Source organism: Lontra canadensis, unplaced genomic scaffold (assembly GCF_010015895.1).
Source record: "Lontra canadensis isolate GAN:19392208 unplaced genomic scaffold, GSC_riverotter_1.0 scaffold8, whole genome shotgun sequence".
Taxonomy (NCBI): domain Eukaryota; kingdom Metazoa; phylum Chordata; class Mammalia; order Carnivora; family Mustelidae; genus Lontra; species Lontra canadensis.
The window spans coordinates 12,888,264-12,900,658 of NW_022631002.1; the positions used below are offsets into that span (position 1 = coordinate 12,888,264).

General features: G+C 44.2%; 1 protein-coding gene across 1 annotated transcript in view; it reads right to left on the bottom strand.

Moving 5' to 3' along the window:
* HYDIN (HYDIN axonemal central pair apparatus protein) overlaps nucleotides 1–12,395 on the bottom strand; it is a 335,705-nt gene that overhangs the window by 35,652 nt on the left and 287,658 nt on the right. The window contains exons 66-72 of the mRNA XM_032853995.1: nucleotides 11,142–11,360; nucleotides 8,295–8,455; nucleotides 5,846–5,943; nucleotides 4,838–5,045; nucleotides 3,453–3,665; nucleotides 2,834–2,972; nucleotides 1,597–1,762 (exon numbers count right to left, since the gene is read on the bottom strand). Of these exons, the coding sequence (XP_032709886.1) occupies nucleotides 1,597–1,762; nucleotides 2,834–2,972; nucleotides 3,453–3,665; nucleotides 4,838–5,045; nucleotides 5,846–5,943; nucleotides 8,295–8,455; nucleotides 11,142–11,360 (1,204 nt within the window). The remainder of the gene's footprint in view (nucleotides 1–1,596; nucleotides 1,763–2,833; nucleotides 2,973–3,452; nucleotides 3,666–4,837; nucleotides 5,046–5,845; nucleotides 5,944–8,294; nucleotides 8,456–11,141; nucleotides 11,361–12,395) is intronic.

Below are 12,395 nucleotides of genomic sequence, written 5' to 3' on the forward strand. Positions count from 1 at the left end.
ATAGTGATTCACCACTTCCATACCCCACCTGGTGCTCATCAGGACAAGAGTACTCCTTAGTCCCCATCACCTGTTTCTTCACCACCCCTCTACCCCTCCCCTCTGGTAGCCATCCATTTGTTCTCTATAGTCCAGAGTACTGATATTGGGGCGCCTGGGTGGCTCAGCGGGTTAAAGCCTCTGTCTTCGGCTCAGGTCATGATCCCGGGGTTTGGGGATCAAGCCCTGCATCGGGCTCTCTGCTCCACGGGGAGCCTGCTTCCTCCTCTCTCTCTGCCTGCTTCTCTGCCTACTTGTGATCTCTGTCAAATAAAATAAATAAATAAAATCTTTTTAAAAAAAGAGGACAGTTATTATTCTTATGCTCTACTGCCCATTTATTTGTTCGAAACCTTCTGGAACATCACAGTCTTCTCCCACATACTTATATGTATCAGTATAAGAAATGTATGGAAATATTACCTAATAAGCTGTTAACATGGGCTTCCTTTGATGGAAAGGATAGGTGGAGATAAAATAAACTTTCCTTATATAATAGACTTATTGTCTTATTATGAAGTATATTATTTTTCTAAATATAAAAATCTAATGAGTTACTAAAAATCCTCTCCTTTAGTTGTATTTTACAGACACACACACACACCCTGCATCCATGTGATAAGGGACCTGGTGATCACTTCCTTTATTTCCTTCAGGTCTCTGATCAAATGTCACTTTCCCACCGCCTACTGGCATCTTTATTCTCCCTACCCTGCTTTACTCTTCTCTGGAATACTTTCTAACATCTGACATGCTATATATTATTCTTTCCACTTTTTTAGTAGTCTGCTTTCTTTTCTTTTTTTTTTTTTTAAAGATTTTATTTATTTATTTGTCAGAGAGAACCAGAGAGAGAGGGAGAAAGAGAGTGAGAAAGAGCACACAAGCAGGGGGAGAGGCAGGCAGAGGGAGAAGCAGGCTCCTCATTGAGCAAGAAGTCCAATGTGGGACTTGATCCCAGGACCTGAGATCATGACCTGAGCCGCAGGCAGGTGCTTCACTGACTGAGCCCCCCAGGCGTCCCTTGCTGGTCTGCTTTCTATTACTAGAATATAACCGCCGGGAGGGTGGGGACTTTGGCTTTACCCTCGGCATTCTCAGCTCACAGAACCGTGCCTGGGCCATACAAGGGCTCAGTAATATTTGTTGAGCTGAATAAATGCACGAAAAGATGGCAGAGAAATCTGATCACTGGGGTGCAGACTGAGAGGCGAACAAGTACAGTACGTCCTCTGGAGGCACATGCAAGTAAGACGGGGATGACACGGGGCTCTGGAAATGGATACAGTCAGTCCAGGCCTTCAAGGAACCTAACAAGCAGGATCCGCAGCAGGGCTCCTGAATTCTCATAGGCTATTAGTGTGTGGATTTAGAAGATAGCTGGTGGAAGTTAGATGGAGAAATAAGTATTTCTTGGCTTTGTGAACAGTGATAGAGAACGTCTGACAGGCACCAGGACAAGTTTGCCACCCAAGTCTGCTCCTGGAGACTGCTCATTGCTGGGTCAGCCTTCACAGGTCCCACCAACTCACACATAAACCAACAGGGCAGGCTTACCAATGAGGAGACAACTGAAGTTGAGGTGTGACTTGTCCAGATTGATGAGAGGATCGGTGGCTTTGCCCACCAGTAGGAAAGGGACGGTGATGCTGTGTTCAGGGATTAAGAAAGTCCAGAAGGCTTCTGTGATGTCCAGATGGGAAGGTGTGAACTGGAAGGTAATCTAAGAAGGCAGTTGGGAACAGAGGGGTAAAAGATGTTTCTGTTTGCTTGTTCCACGTGCCCTTGGAGGCTTCCTGGTGCTGGGGTTACTATGGCTGACATTATCCGGTCACCCCACCCCCACTTTCTGCTGTCTATGTGAAGGCATGTAAGTATGGCTGCTCCAGAAATATCAATGTCTGTTTGGACCCTGCTCACAGGTCCTTCTGAGGGGGTCTACCCCCCTCCCCACAGCCTCTGGTGGCTGGACCACCATATTTCACACCATGTCTTTGTCTGGCATGTAAAAACAGAGAGAATCTGAGAGAAATACGGAATTTTGGCTTTTCCCAAAAAGTTCAGGAAAATCGGCAGCCCTGGGCCACTTGTCTGTGTGTGGTCACCTGACAGAGAAGCACAGCAGCCAGCCAGGGGTGGGCTCAGCATTCCTTGTTATTGTCCCCTGGGCCTGCTCCATTCATTTGTGGGACCTGCCCGAAGGCATTTGAATTCATCATTTCTGTTTCATGGATCTATTTCTGCCTGAGATTCTCTGTGGAATTTATAGGATATGGGGTCTATCATTCTGTTTTGGCCAATGAATTCATGCTTCCCTACGTCTGACCCCACACTCTAGTCCCCACACCACTGCATGAACATGAGGACTGAGCTGTGGGACAAGGACTCACTTTTCTGTTTTGCCCTTTGGCCTGACCAAGTAAAAACACACCGTATACTTTTACCACTGTCAGTCCCTTGGGGGAAAAAATAAGCCTTCCTGTTTCTCTATGGGTCCTAGAGTCCCCAGCCATAAGTGCCCAGATCCCCTTCTTTGCTTTAATAGTTTCAGTTTTTAAAACTGCAAATGCTAGAACTCTCCATCTCTCCATGGCCAACCAAGGGAGTGCAGGTATGTCTTGTTCATGAGGACGGCCTCCTGTCTATGCCACTCAGGAAATGCTTACTGATTCATGCACCCTCAGGCTGTGCTCCCTCACTCTACCTGTGGTCTACAGCACACTTGCTATCCAGAGAGCGAGAGAGCGAGAGAGAGAAAGGTCTTTCATCAGGCGGTCTTCATTCACATACACACCTCAGCTTTCTTTTCCGGATGGATGAGGCCCTTCTCTGTAAGGCATGTAAAGGCTGGAGGGTTCTGGAGACTTTCAGTTTCTTCGGAGATCCAGCAGAAGGTGTAGGTGGTGTTAGTGGGGTTCAGGATTGTAAAAGTCCTGGCCGAGGAGGAAGAATTGATCACAGAGAGTGACACGGGGGGTGGGGGGGGTGAGGAATAAGACAAACTTTCTTACGATCTTCTCTAGCACAGGCCTCCCTATCTGGGAAGTAGAACATATCTGGGCACTTCATTAACATAGAAATGAAAACTGCGTCTCAGCTGGGGCTCCAGACTATGGCTAGCGAACTGGACTTTGGAGTAAAAATGATGCCCAGGGTGCTTCTGTCCCACTGATCCTCTGTGGTTAAGGGGGTGGTCAGGGATTCTGTGTTTATGTCTTCCAAACTTTCCCCAGTGTTGATACTAAGGAAACCAAATCCAGCTTCCTTACTAGAGCCGTTTTCTGAAGTCCAACCCCAGTAGTTCAAGCCCGCTTTTATGATGTAGTCTCACTGACTTCCCTGAATTCTTCCTCCCCATTCTTTAGAAGGACTGAGTGATAGGAACTCAACTGATGCAAACCTAGGCAACTCACCGGAGACTCTTCCCTCCTATGCCCACACTGGTGAACTCAATCACCCGGGTGTTGGGGTCCAGAGCCCCACCACCAGGCCCTCGGAGGTCTGGGTTGCGCCAATGACCGCTGATGTAGTCGGAGTGTTTCAGGTCAAAATGGCAGAAAGGCAAGAAGCTCCGCCCTTTTGTTGTTAGGACCGGACCTTGCTCCCCGGGCGGCAAGTTGGGAATCCTGAGAGGATAAAGTCATTCTTACTTATTTTTAAATCAGCTGTTGCTTTCAGAGTTGGAAATGAATTATTATGTCTACCAGAATGTGAGCTCCAAGAAAGCAGAGACTGTCCTGGTCAACAACACAATCTCAGTCCCTGAACAGTGCGTGATACGTGGTAGGTGCTGACTCATTAACTGTTGAGTGGATGGACGTGTGAATGCACTGAGGAGGAGGGGCTGAATTCTGGCTCCTTTTCTGTATCTAAGTACAGCCTCAGGTTATCCCTCCAACAGTGGTGACAAAATTTCCCTGCTGTAAATTGAGTAGAGAGTTTTACCCTCCGGGTCCTCTCATAGGCACCTACTGGGGTATGAATATGGACAGAAAAATCCTAAAAGAGTATCCCGAGCGCCTTGGAGAAGGTGAGTGGATGTGATCAGACTTAGCCCCAGCACCAAGTTCAGGCAGCCAAGATGTGGGGGAGGGTCCCTGTGGTGGACTGCGTGGCTCCACAAGGCTCTCATGGCCCATGTAGGTCTGTCTACCCCATGCTGGGGGTCATACAGTCCTCTGTAAGGTGGATGTTCTGCATGGAGCTTTCCTGGGAGTGGTTAGCCTATCAGGAGCTTTCAGTGCTGGAAGTTATAGATTGGCTTTTCTGGAACTGGGTGTGGGCCCTTCTATTCCTCACTGAAATGTGTCAGGTCCACGCCTCCACCACCACCAGGTATGTGTATGGGATAATTGTGTGCCAAGTTCTCTGCTAAGTCTTCACTTGAATTGACTTATTTAAGGTTCATGGCGATAGTACAAGGTGGGTATTGCTGTTTGCTTTCTACATGAGGAAACCAAGTCTCAGAAAACATACAAGGAAGTTTTCCTAAGTTTGTGCGTGCCCAAGGACTGGAACCCATCCATCTGTCAGCCATTCTGTTGCTCAGTGGAATCCTGTATGTGGCTGGGAAGGGGGAAGGGGGCAGGAGGAAGAGTCTAGAGAGTGTTGGTGAGTGATACAAAAGGCCCAATTCTCTGTATATTCCAAGCCCTGGCCCTTTTGAATCTTCCAAAAAGGAAATATGACCATTTGGATGCTGTGGAGGGGCCGAAGGCTGGAAAGTATAGTGGTAGTGGTGGGACAAAAGAGAGGACAGGAGATGCCAAACTTTGTTCTGGGGAGCATTTCTCCTTACTGGCAGAAAAGATGGCCCTCGAAGTCTCCAACCTCCAGCGGGGAGAATTTCACTTTGAGCTTCTGAGTCTTGCCTGCAGGCACAGTGCCTGAGGACGGCTCCACAGAGAAGGGTGGGAGGGAAACTTCGTTCCAGTGGTCGGTGGCACTCTCCAGGGTGCTGACCGTGTGCAGCGTGCCCTGGCTAAGCTGGTCTTTTTGAGAGGAACCTGGGGGCAAACAGAGACAGCCAGTGATGTTCTGTGTTTGCAGGGGGAGAGCAGGTGGAAGGCAGCCCACTCACAGGTCCAGAGGGACCCTCTGTGGGGTCTGTGGGCTCACTTCTTCTAGCAGGTATGCTTAATCTTGGGCACCGGGGGTAGGGAATTGGCTTACATCTCTCATAGGAGACTCCTGAAAATACTTCTATTAATTCTACAAGTTTTCTAAGCTGTTTCCTTTTGGCTCAAGGGGGTGGGTCAAAGAGATGTCTCTAGGTATTCTGCCTCAAGAATAATGGGCTGTGAACCTAACTTTTGGAGAATCATTGTTTTAAAAAAAGGGGTTCCCAACCCGGGGGCCCATTCAAAAGGTCTGTTAATCTCCAAAACTGTGAGCAGTGACAGTAACGAGTATCTGCCCACCAAGTGTTGAGCCCTTTTCTGAGGACTTTATACGTATCAAGTTGGGTATGGGTGTGCGTTTTCTTGGGGAAACATTTCATAGCTTCAGCAAGGGTCTGTAATCTTCCAAGAGGCTAAGGCCTGAAAAACAAGATTCCCAGGGCTCTGTGGTCAGGGTGGTGGCCTGGTGGATGGCCAGGGTTCAGGTTCCAGGAGGACAGAGGTCAGCTCTTGAGTTTCTCAGACCCTTTCTGTTCTGCAGACACCATGAGACGTTTTCTCTGCTTCTCCTTGGCTACGGGGGGACGGGGGGCTGTAGGGGCAGTGCTCACTGCTCCATGAACAAGGCTCTCCTATTAACTGGGGACTCAGTTCAAGCCCTGGCTTTTGCTTGTCATTGTGTTTACCTTGGTTATCTGGCATTGCAAAACTGACAGCCTTTGTAGTCTCTTCTGAGACCCAGTTGAATTCCAGCTGCACGCTTCCTGAATTAACCAGTTCAAACCTGCAGATAGATCAGAGAATGGATTTGAGAAATGTGCTGTCAGCGATTTTTTTCTGTCCACCCATCATCTATACTGTTACTTAACTTCTTTAAGTCATCACTATGTTTCTTAAACATTTTTTCAAAAGGCAAGTTTTAAGCATTTTATCCAACATCATGCATTTGCTATGCTAGTTACATTTTCTTCTAAAACATGTAAAATATATACATAGCTATTAAAAGTAAAACTATCCAAATGTTTAGTACTGAAAATCATCTGGAACACCACCAGTAAGTACTCTACGCAATGAGCTCTCTGCATGCATTGCTGTAATCCTGAAACATTTCCATGAGAGAGGAATCAAAATGTGTTTCCCATAACAGTACCTCCTTTAGGTGCAAATTTCATAGTCCCTCCCTTCCTGAAGCATCTTCCACTAGAAACAATGTCCTTGTGGTCAGAGGCTTCTTTACCCCTGCCTGAGATTCCTTCACTGGCTGAGACTTGTCTCAAATCTGAATTAGTGGAGCCCTTTCTTGCCTCAAGTTTCCCTGCATCTAAGACAAGAACAGGAGATAGAATCTTTATTCTGGAATCACATTTAAACTTGATCACAGTCACAGCAGAAGGATGAGGTCTGTCACAAGAAAATGATTGTCCTAGAGAAAGAAACACAGTGCTATCCTAGTTTTAGGGAAGTGGTAGGAGTTGAGAGTTTGCAAGTGGGGTGTGCTAGGGTGTTAAGAGTAGGGTGTAAGAATTAGGTTTCCATTATCCAATCCAGGTAGACCATGCAGGTACGCCCAAAGTCAAGTGCTTGGACCTCAGGGGCTTGTGTTTTTTGTGTACAAGTATGAGCACTGGTCATTATCTTAAAGAAAATTTTATAAAGTAGAGAAATCTTGGTGGTACAGAATACTTCTGATTAAAAAGAGTTCTTGGTTTAGATTGGGATTGGCTTTTTTTTTTTTTTAACAAAGGGCAAGATAGCACTTTTTTTTTTTTTTTGGCTTTGTGTACCATAGGTCTTTGTAGCAACTACTCACTTTGCTGTTGCAGTGCAGAAGCAGCCATAGACAATGGGCATAAACTGATGGGCATGGCCCTGGCCAGAAGTAAGTTTATTGACAATGAGAGGCAGCTGGCTGGATTTGGTCCATGGGCCAAGTTTGCCAACCCCTACTTTAGGAGAAATAGGTATCAGCAGAAGGTCCTGCCTCCTGCCTTATCCCTTTTGCTTCTATAAAAATTGGGGAGAACATGTAAAGTGTAACCAATGCAAAATGAGTGGAAGAAGTTAATTACTAATTCTTACAAAGTTGAAACATATCAGTGGTTCACATTTTTGTGCTTGTAATTCTTAAAGAATAGTCTGTCTTCATATGTGCTGTTCTCTCTGTCTAGAAGGCCCTTTCCCTCCTCACTCACTTCTTCACCTGGCTACCTCCTGTTCATCTTCCGCAATTCAGCGGGGCACCACTTCATCTGGGGCACCTTCCCTGATGAGCTCTCTGCTTCCTGATTGTCCCCACATCTCAGGCTGTTTTAGGTACTCTCCAGCACACACACAACACCACACCACAACTATCAATTCACCTATTTTCACCCATCCTCCCCCCACCCACCATGAGCTCCTTAAGATGGGGGCCCATGACATCCTGTATTCCTGTGCATGAGTTCACATAACTCTTTTTCCTTCTGAGGACAATTTTGGCTACAAGTGAAATTTCTAGCTCTGTTTCCCCGGAAACACGATAAAGGAGAAATACCAGTTGTATTATTAGGCAACCCTGTTTATAGTAAAAATGACCCCTGATTGGTAAATTGCATCTGGTCTGGAGGGAATTATGATACCCTGGAGGGAAGATATAGCTTTGGGGTTTTCTTAGTGTAGTGACTCTTGTAACTGGGCATGTCCCCCACAGGGATCCTAGAAGCTGTACCTATGGAATGGTTATGAGGAGTGTTGCCTTCTCTAGGTTGTGGGGCTTCTAAGGTGAGACGGACCCATTGCCATCAGTGTGGATATTGTCCGAACTGTGACCTGGGGTTGGGGAGAAAAGAACTATTCCTCATTGGTGGTGTGGACTGCTGCTGCCAGGATGGTCCCCACCGGGGACCTGATGGCAGGATGCCACTCCCGCTGGCAGACTGTGTTTCCTGGCCTATATCTTGACTTCAAGTGGGAACTTCCATAGCTTTGTGGGTCTGAAGGTTTCACTGCACCTGCAGAGTTACTCTGGTGAGTGCTAAGCGGCTCTGTTGCCTGGTATGTGCTGTCAGAGAAGCTGAAGAAATGTGTGGTGAAGGAGTGGGCAGATGATGGAATGAAAGAGCGTCCCTGGGAGGGTGGGGGCCCTCAAAGACTCACTCAAACACTCGGGTCTGGTAAACCAGTGTTTCTTTAAAGTGCACGTTGCTTGTGTGGCACGCATACGAAGCAAAATTCACATTGGCACTGATCTGAAGATGCAGTTCTCGATAATTCTCTTCTACCACCGAGTGGGCGGGCTCAGGGTCTGTCTCTATCACCTGTAACAAAGGTGGAGCCAGTTAACCCACAGGAATAAAGTGCTGTGGGGGAGCATGGTACTATATTTTACCCGTGCAAATGAGCACCAACACACAAACTCAAGTTCCAGAATAAATGGTTCAGGCAAACCTAAATGACTCCTAAATGGGGAAGGAAACAAATTACTGAGAGTAGTAGGACGGCAGACACATGAGGTTTTTTGGTTAGATGGACTCAGAAAAAGGCAGAAGAAAGGAAGTCATAAAGATAGGCAGAGATATTAATGAAATCAAGAATAGATCGAAAGCAGAGAGGACCAATGAAGCCAAAATTTATTTATTTGGAATGCCTTAAAAAGTCTTCAGTGAGATTGATCAAGAAAAAAAAAAGAATAAGTACAAATAACCAATATCAAAAATGAAAAGGAAGACATCACCATAAACCCTACAGATTTAAACAAATGATAGAAAATATTATAAATAATTTAATGAAAATACATATGAAAACGTAGTCAAAGGGCAAATTCCTAGAAAAATAATTTAATAAAATTGACTCAAGAACAAACCAAAAGCCTGAAGAGTCCTAACACTATTAAAGAACCTGAAGTGTAGTTAAAAAAAAATCTTACAGATCTAACTAAAGAGATAAAATCTGTTAATAAAAGGGAGAAATTAATATTGTAAAATTGTTAATTCTTCCTAAACTGACTTATGGATGCAATCCAATTCCAATCAAGATTCCATTCGTGTTTCCATAGTACGTGGTTAGTGGATTCCAAAATTAGATAGAAAAATAAAGGACTGAGAATAACTAAAACACTTCACAACAAAACAGTATGGAAAAGGGACTTCCCTTCCAGATAACAAGGCTGGCTGTGAAGCTATAGAAGTTGAGGCAGGGCAAAACTGGCATAGGGATAGACAAATCAACCATGAAGCAGAATACTAAGACAAGAAACATCCTGGGTATGTATGAAGTTTAGATGACAAGGGAGTCATGGCAGATCGCTGGGAAACAGAAAGGCTAAACAAAAAAGATTTGTCAAGGTTAGTTATCTAGATGGAAAACTATGAAATTGGGTCCTTGCCTCATAGCATACATAAAGTCCATGTGAGCCAAGGGCTTAAATATAAACAGCAAAGTTCTTAAACCTAAAAAAAAAAAAAAAAAAAAAAAAAGCATATTTTTTCTTCCCTGGTAGGGAAGGGCTTTAAAAATAAGACACAAAAATAATAATATAGAAAATGAGATTAATAGATGTGACTATATTAAACTTAAGAATATTTTTTGTTCATCAAAAGATACATCAAAAAAAGTAAAAAGCTTTAAATTTGGTGAAGACGTTTGCAGACAAATAGTAGGAAGGAATAGTAGAGTTTATAAAAAATAAAATAACTCATATTAAGGATAAGCAGCTAATTGAAAAATAGGTAAAAGGCATTTATATAAGAGACAACTATTATGGCCAATAATCATATGAAGACATATTCAACTTTATCAGCGGTTAGGGAAATGCAAAGTAGCCCCCAAATGAGACCATTTCTCATTCATATAAATGACAAAAAGCGAGAGGTCTGGCCATGCCAAGTTGTGGAGAAAATGCAGATCAGTGAGATCCCTTTGCCAGTAAGAGTATACATTGGTACAGTCATTTTGGAAAACATTTGGGCATTGCCTTGGAAAGCTGAAATTCACATATCCTATGGCTTGGCAATTCCACTTGTAGGAATATAAACTTTTACAAATGAACACCACTTGACATGAATAGTAATGTTTACAGAAACACTGTGCATGATAGCAAAATCACAAATAATTTTCAAAAGAAGAATGAATGATAAAAATAATGGAATTTTATAGAGCAGTGAAATTGGGTGCACGATAGCCACATGTGACAATACGGATCACATGCAATCTAACCCTTTTAAAAAACTAAAGTGAAAAACTACAACTAAACAGTATGCCTTTTAGAATGCCTGGGTGGCTCAGTTGTTAAGCGTCTGCCTTTGGCTCAGGTCATGATCCCAGGGTCCCGCATCAGGCTCTCTACTCAGGGGGAAGCCTGCTTCTCCCTCTCCCACTCCCCCTGCTTGTGTTCCCTCTCTTGCTACGTCTCTGTGAAATAATAAAAAAAACTTAAAAAAAAAAAGAATGCATAGGTTAAAAAAGGAAGAAAAAAACCAAAAATCAAGGGAATAAGTAAACGAGATTCAGGATGGTGATTACATCTAAGAGGGGAGGCAGGGGGAAGAAATGGCTGAGAAGCACACACGTATTCCATGTTCTACTTCCTGTGTTGCTGTGAGTTCATCTCTGTTTATTCTACTATGCAAAAGAAATCAACCAAGGACTGATTAAAAGAGGGGCATGCTTGGATCACAGATGAGATTCTGTCATGAACCAAAGAGTCTAATCTAATTTTGGACACCGAGGGAAAGAGGAACTGACCGAAAGGTGAGGCCCTGTGCTGTTGAAAAAGGTGGGAGGACTTGCGTGAGGCATCCAGACTGAAACCAAAGCTGGACAGATCAAGATGTGTGGGTGGGCATGCAAGTTCAGTTGTCACTTCTGAAATCAAGGTCAAGTAGAATGGGAAACATTTTTTTTCTTTTTTGGTTGGAAGGCAATGATGAGACACTGAAGTAGAGAGCAGCAGGTCCCTAGACCCTGGTAGGCCTGGTCAGATCTGTGCCTGATGTCCTCACTCACCTTTCGTTTTGTAGTCAAAGTCCCGGGTGGGTTTCTGAGCATATCCACCCACTTGACTGTGCGCATGCGGTCATCCCAGTCAGGGACCTGCTCTGCAGGGAGTGGAAACGTGATCCTGGACAGCTTACACTTGATCCCCATCTTCTTCAGATTGATGGGCACGTCTGACTTCATGGTCACCACTGTGTCCTTGGCACACCCAGGGTGGAGGTGGCCCATCTGGGGAAGACCCTGGTATTAGCATTTTTGGGAATCTGAGCTTACGGACTTTCGATACCTGGTGGTGACATTCTAGAGAAGGGATAGAGCCAAAAATCTTGGCAAAAAATACGTCATTCAAACCTGCCTATGTAGACGGTCTTAAAGATGTATAAGAGGTTCTTAGATAGATTCAAGCCTAAAAATGAAAGCAGCTAATATTTGTTAAACTGTTACTTGCTTTGGGCACAATTTAAACCTTTACACAATTCTGCTAATCCCTACAATGACCCGGGGAGATGTAGAGCCATTGCACCTATTGTACAGGCAAGGAAACTTGTAACTTGTTCGTGGTCCTCCCATGAATACTGGAAGAGCTGGATTCAGTCCCCGACAGCATGGCGCAAGGTACCACACTCTAAACTACCTGTGCTGCTTCATCAATATGACCCGTATGGACGCACTCAGGCGCACTCAGTATATTCGCAGTTCTCAGAGTGTGGTCAGGTGACCCCTGGGACCCCTATGACCTTTTCAGAAGTTCATGAGGTCAAAACTACTTTCATCATAATACTGAGATGTGAGCTGACTTTTTCACTCTCATTTTCTCGTGAGTATACAATGGAACGTTCTAGAGGTTACATGACAGGCAATATTGCGGCAGATCAATGAGAAGCTAATAGGAGAATCTAGCTCCTTTACCAAGCCAGATATTAAAGAGATTTGTAAAACTGTAAAATAACGCCATTCTTCTCACTAACTGTTGTATTTTGAAAAACATAGCCATCTTCATGAAAAAGTCGTACTTATATTAACATAAATGGGTTTATTATTTTAAAATGAATAAATGTTTTCAGATAGTCTCAGTTTTAATTTCTAATATGGCAACTATCAACAGATATAACCCACATAAACAAAAGCTTTTTTGAGTCCCTTGATAATGTTTAATAGGGCAAAGGAGTCCTGAGGCCAGAAAAGCTGCGATTAAGTGAAGTATACCAGATAAATGGGAAATTTAATTTGGTCTATAGAATAAAATCATTTATGGTTTAACAT